The sequence below is a fragment of the Saccostrea cucullata genome, unplaced genomic scaffold (genome assembly GCF_032062105.1).
Source record: "Saccostrea cucullata isolate Sc308-1 unplaced genomic scaffold, CSIRO_AGI_Scuc_v1 ctg3576, whole genome shotgun sequence".
Lineage (NCBI taxonomy): Eukaryota > Metazoa > Mollusca > Bivalvia > Ostreida > Ostreidae > Saccostrea > Saccostrea cuccullata.
The window spans coordinates 46,170-52,364 of record NW_026932476.1 but is presented as its reverse complement, the minus strand read 5'-3'; the positions used below and the strand labels follow the sequence as shown (position 1 = coordinate 52,364).

The following is a 6,195-nucleotide window of genomic DNA, read 5'->3' as shown; positions in this document are numbered from 1 at the left end:
GATAGATTTATCCCAGAATTCAGTTTTCTATAAAAATGACAAAAAAAATTGTGTCCTGATGAATGAAATCATTGAGCTTCAACTAAGGCTCAAAATTGGAAAAGTATCATATCTTGGAAAAAAAGTATTTGTAAACTGAGACAATAAAAATTTTCTTGTTATTTTTTAACACAGAGATACAAGTTGACATGATCATCTTTTGTGGTTTTCAATTTCAGGTCTCCTTTGATGGAGGGGAAATCTACGCCATGGCGGACTCCATTCCTGTTGTTCGCCAGATTGACAGACAGTTGTTGAACTGTGGGATATGCCTAGAGCGTTACAAGGCTCCAAAGGTCTTGCCCTGCTTGCACACTTTCTGCCAAAAGTGTCTGGCAAATTACATTCCAGCAGAGAGTCTTTCTGTAACTTGCCCTATCTGTAGACAACAATCAATTTTACCACTGCAAGGTGTATCAGCATTACAGACAAACTTTTTCATAACAAACCTCATGGAGGTTGTTGATCAGCCCAACATATGCCGAACCTGTAGTCGCGAGCAGGCAAGGCCGTCAACCAAATGCATGGACTGTGCTGAATTTCTGTGTAACAGTTGTACCAGTATTCACCAAGCATTGGATCAAACCAAAGAACATAATGTAGTAGCTTTGTCGGACATTTCCCGGAGTTCTGAAACAGAGGTTGATACAACGTTAGTGTGTCCCAATCATGATGGTAATGCTTTAAGATTTTACTGTATAGCCTGTGAAACAGCAGTGTGTGAGGACTGCACTGCTGTCGAACATATAGGTCATAAAACGGTGCCACTTTTCGATGCAATCCAGGAACAAAAGATTCTCCTGCATACTCTCGTGTCTGGTGCCAGGGAACAAGTGCCATGTTTAGAGGAATCCATTAATCTGGTGAACGATGTGGTGGGGTCTCTGGATTTGGAGAAAAATTCTGCGGAGGAAAAAATACTCAGTGCTTTCGAGGAACTTGGTAACCTGTTACAAGTCCGGAAAACAGCTTTACTAGCTGAACTACAGACAATTTACAATCGCAAACATCAAATACTTTGTGAACAGAAAGAAACACTTGAAAGTATCCATAGTAAGATAACAAACTGTTGTGACTTTACCGAGGAAACTTTGAAACATGGGAGTGAAACAGAAATCCTACTCATCAAAACCGAAATGTCTGAAAAACTGAAGGAGTTAGGTTCTTTGAAGCTCCAGTATCAGCCAGAAGAAAATGAATGTCTAGTCTTTGATCATACTCATTTTCAGACCCTGAGGAAGTCCCTGTCAAGTGTTGGTGCTGTCCAGACCAACAGTGCTGTAGCATTTGAGACCACTGCATCGGGAGAAGGACTGAAAATGTGTCATTCAGGGAAAGCCACAACTGTAACTGTGATATCTAAAGACAGAAAAGGAGAACTAGTCAAGGTAGGGTACGCCTCGCTGTCAGCAGAAATCAGGGATGAAGATGACATGGCCATCAATCCTTTTGTGATGGACAAACAAAATGGATCCTATGAGGTCACATACACTGTAGAAAAAGTAGGCACATATTCCTTGGCAATCAAACTCTATGGTCATCATATAAAAGGATCACCTTTTAAAGTCAAGGCCATTCTTGCAGGGGAAGAAATTGACCATTTTAATAGCTCCAAAATTCCAAGAACTTTGAATGTGAAACAGAAAGGAACAAAGAGGCCACCAAGTTCAAGATCACATGGATCAAACAGAAGAAGCAATGCTATAGAGGATGATCTGATCATGAGAGTTGGAGAGAAAGGCAGAAACAAAGGAGAGTTCACAAACCCACAGGGGTTACATGTTATCGGTGACAAAATCATTGTTGCGGATAGTAACAATCAAACTGTTCAAGTCTTCAATTCCAATGGAGATTGCAAGCTGAAATTTGGATCCCCAGGTAGAGTTGCAGGAAGAATGCAAAGACCCACTGGAGTTGCCTCCACTCTCAATGGAAACTATCTAATTGCTGACTATGACAACAAATGGATCAGTGTATTTTCCCCTGAAGGAAAGTATATGAACAAGATTGGCACAGGAAAACTTCTGGGACCCAAAGGAGTGGCAGTGGACAAGAATGGCCACATCATTGTTGTGGACAACAAGGGTAGCACCATCTTCATTTTCCAACCCAATGGTAAACTCATCTCCAAATTCGGCTCCAGAGGCAATCGAGACTGGCAGTTTGCTGGTCCACATTATGTTGCCATCAATGCCAACAATGACATCATTGTCTCAGATTTCCACAACCACTGCATCAAAGTGTTTGACAGTGAGGGGAATTTCCTGTTTACCTTCGGTTCCAATGGTGAGGGCAATGGCCAGTTCAATGCACCAACAGGGGTATCTGTGGATCAGAAAGGAAATATACTGGTGGCAGACTGGGGGAACTCCAGAATACAGGTACCTTTTATTGTCAGAAACTTCATATCATTGAGTTGAATATTCTCATACTTCTGTTATAAAAAGCAATGAAATTTATTGGATAAAACTCAAAGTAAAAAAGATATGACTATGTCTTGTGTTTGCCTGTGAATTGACTGTATCAAAGAATAAAAGTTTTATTTAAAGAGATTATTATGTACTTGTAGATTGTTTGATGTGCATTTTACATACATTGACAGGTCTTTGACAGTAATGGTTCCTTCCTGTCTTTTGTGAACACCGCGGCGGACCCTCTGTATGGACCCCAGGGATTGGCGGTGACCGGTGAGGGGTACGTCGCTGTGGCAGACTCGGGAAACCACTGCTTCAAAATCTACAAATACCTGCAGTAAAGGCCAAGGTCTTGCTGAACAAAATTAAGCTGTAACATCTGATAAAAAAATCTGAGTGCAATAACTACAATGTATACATTAGAAACGGGGAGGGGGGCATTGAGTACTGTGGTGATGTTATTGATTTTTTTTTACCAAGGGCTGACAGATTCTGTAGGTTTATACAACTGGGTAAATGGGCAAGCTAATATTGCAGACACACTTGCCAGTGGGCAAGCATTAAAGAAAATAATTCATTGCTCTTTTCAAAGTACATGTAATTCTTTTTTTTTTCCACTGTGGAACACAGTTTCGTTGAATTATTGCACCTGAATAAATATTTTTTAAGGTGACAATCAAGAGGTTTTTGATAAAAAAAAAAAATTAATTTTATTGAAAAGATAAAATTGAATGAAATGAATTGTTTTGAATTTCTTTTTCAAAAGGAAAATAATAGGAATGTAATATTTTTAACTTTCTTTTTGTGATTTTATATAATTTTAGGTATTAGGCAGATATTTTACAATATTAAGATAAGTGAATCTAGACAGTGATAGATGCCTCAAAACTATGTACCATGTACATTCATATGACTGCCCTTGTAATAGTGTGTTCAGTTTCAGTTTGGTTAAGAACTGTTACAGTGGTATATTTGGTGTAACTTTGAAATATCTACTGTTTTATGAAAAGATTAATGATATTATGGTAATAATTATTTGACTTTTTGCTAATTGTGTAATTATCATATGACAGTCAAGTTAAAAAGTGATTAATTTTTAGCTCATTTACTAACTTTTAGACCTGGGGTATAAGAATGTTGAATTCGTGAATTATTTAGAATACAGATCGAAATACCAGTATTTGTTTTATTTATTTTTAGAAAGAAATTAAAATACTAGAGAAATTCTTCAGAAATGTACATGTTTTCCCTTTTCATATTGCTTAAGTTCCCGAAGAGCTGTCGAAACCACTTGTTCGCAAAACTGATGAATTGCGATTTATATCGAATTGCTTTTGTGATGCAAGGGAAATAACCAATACTTTATTCAAAGTATGTGTATTTTTTCTTCAGAAAATTCAGAGTGCTTTTGAATTGTATGAGGCGTATGATAAAATGTATGTATATACATGTATATGACTTGCTGCATATGGTGCCATGGAAATTCGATAATTACCGGTATAAGCAAGGTTGCAAAGAATTTTTCTCGTATCTAAAGTCCCACCTTGCTTTTGAGTGTTCTAAAATACATGTACTATGTAGTAAATATCATGGTTGCTTATACATGTTGTAAAAAAACTGCTACTCTTAATTGACGGGTATTTTGTACGAGAGTTTAAAAGTTGCATGTAATACTGCTAAACATTGTTACCATTCCTTGATTTTTTTAAATTCAACATTCCATTCAACAAACACGAAAAAAGAAAGTATTCATTGAGTTTACTAGTATGTATGTACCTTTGGTATTTGAACACTTTTCACCAAAAAACTTAGTGCTCTGATATATAGTCAGAACTTTGTGTTAAAATAAAATTGTATCAATTTTGTTTTTGCATATAATGTTATTCATGTACAGCTATTTATTAAACATGGAACAGCTTTCTGATTTGTTTTTATAAATGTGTTGAACAGAAGAGCGAAAGAGACCGTGCAGCTGGAAATGACTCTTAGATGATTTAATTCCTACAGTGAAAAAAAAAAAACCCTGAAATGTCCCCCTCCTTCTCCCCAAAAATGAGCATGGAGAAGTTCCATTGGCGAACATGAATCTTTATTAAAGTGAGTCTAACTGCCGTTGTATTTAACCTATCCCATATGTTTATTTGTTGGACGTTTATTTTTCACCCATATCGACATGCCTCCCAATTGGCAATCCTCGGCTGAGTCCGCTACGCTCTGTGCAAACCTCAGGTGTGATTGGCGGAGGAATTTGCATTAAATCAATACATCCCCCGAAAACTGTCAAACTTATGTATATTTTGCGCTGCATAAAATTCTTCAAAAAATTAATTTAACGTGACCAATTCTTCCTTGTTGTTTTAATTACAATTCTTCCTTGTATATTGGTTTAAATTATAGTCTTAGAGTATAGTCTTTGAAAGCATAAACATCATATGATGGATCATAGTGTTGGGGAAAGTAAATTTAGGACCAGTTTCCACATTCCGATGTGGAATTGGAGCCCCCTCCTTTATGCAAAGACATACTTGAGTCCAGTCTTCTCTCGATACTTTTCACTGTCTTTAATAATTAATCACCATTATCAATGTCCCATGCACAGTCGGATTCGAACCCGCAACGTAAGGATAAACTCCTTACTTCATTACTAGTGCACCGTCTTATTTGTTAAATCATATTGCAGATGGATCCAAAATCAATTTTGCAAGTCAAAAATATGAAAATGTACACTTAAAATGATGTTCATTTTTATGCGCCCGGATCGATAGATCAGAGGCGTATATTGTTTTTGTCCTGTCTGTCTGTCTGTTTGTTTGTTTGTTTGTTTGTTTGTCCCCAAACTTTAACCTTTGCCATAACTTTTGAACCAAGAAAGGTAGAAACTTCATATTTGGTATGCATACTTCACTAATAAGGTGCTTTCAAATGACACCAATATTAATGACCTTGTGACCTTGAATGTGACCTATAGGCTAAGAATAGCTTTTCTGCCTGCAAACTTTAACCTTCGCCATAACTTTTGAACCATGAAAGATAGAGACTTCATATTAAGTATGCATACTACACTAATAAAGTTCTTTCAAATGACACCAAGGTCAATGACCTGGTGACCTTGACTGTGACCTATATGCTAAAAATAGCTTTTTCGTACCTTTCACTATAACTTTTGAACCATGAAAGATAGAGACTTCATATTTGGTGTGCATACTTCACTAATCAAGGTCTTTCAAATGTCACCAAGGTCAATGACCTTGTGACCTTGACTGTTACCTATGCTAGTATGCTAGAAATAGCTTTTTCGATTTTTGTTGCCACCGGGCGAATAGTGTTTCACAAACACATCTTGTTCATTGTTAAAAATACTAAGTAAACAACTACTAAGTGGCTATGATCTTCAGCATTGAGATTTCAAAATCACGAGACTGAATTTCTGGGGGGAAAACTTCTTAACCTTTTAGTTAATGCATATGTTATGCCTAGTCTGACATGTTTTGCAATGTTTTTGTCCTAGCTCGTAGATGCAACTTTGATATTAGCTAAATCATGCATACATGCTGCAATGTACAAACGGTCAAAACGTAAAACATGGAAAAGGATCAATATCATAAAAATGATTTCTCAAAATATATGCATTGAATTTAATTGTCTGACAAAGCCTAAATTTAAGTTTGGAAGGGATGCATAAACCACAGGTACTTGTGGACAGGAACCCCCCCCCCCCCCCCTTAAATATTCAACCCCGGGG

The 6,195-nt window shown here is 36.9% G+C and overlaps 1 protein-coding gene across 1 annotated transcript; it reads left to right on the top strand.

The window, feature by feature from the left end:
• Positions 1–212: 212 nt before the first annotated feature.
• On the top strand, positions 213–3,510 carry LOC134235230 (tripartite motif-containing protein 2-like). Its single transcript, XM_062717365.1, has 2 exons — positions 213–2,420; positions 2,642–3,510. The coding sequence occupies exons 1-2, from the start codon at positions 249–251 to the stop codon at positions 2,792–2,794; spliced, it is 2,325 nt and encodes a 774-aa protein (XP_062573349.1). The 5' UTR covers positions 213–248; the 3' UTR covers positions 2,795–3,510.
• Positions 3,511–6,195: the final 2,685 nt, after the last annotated feature.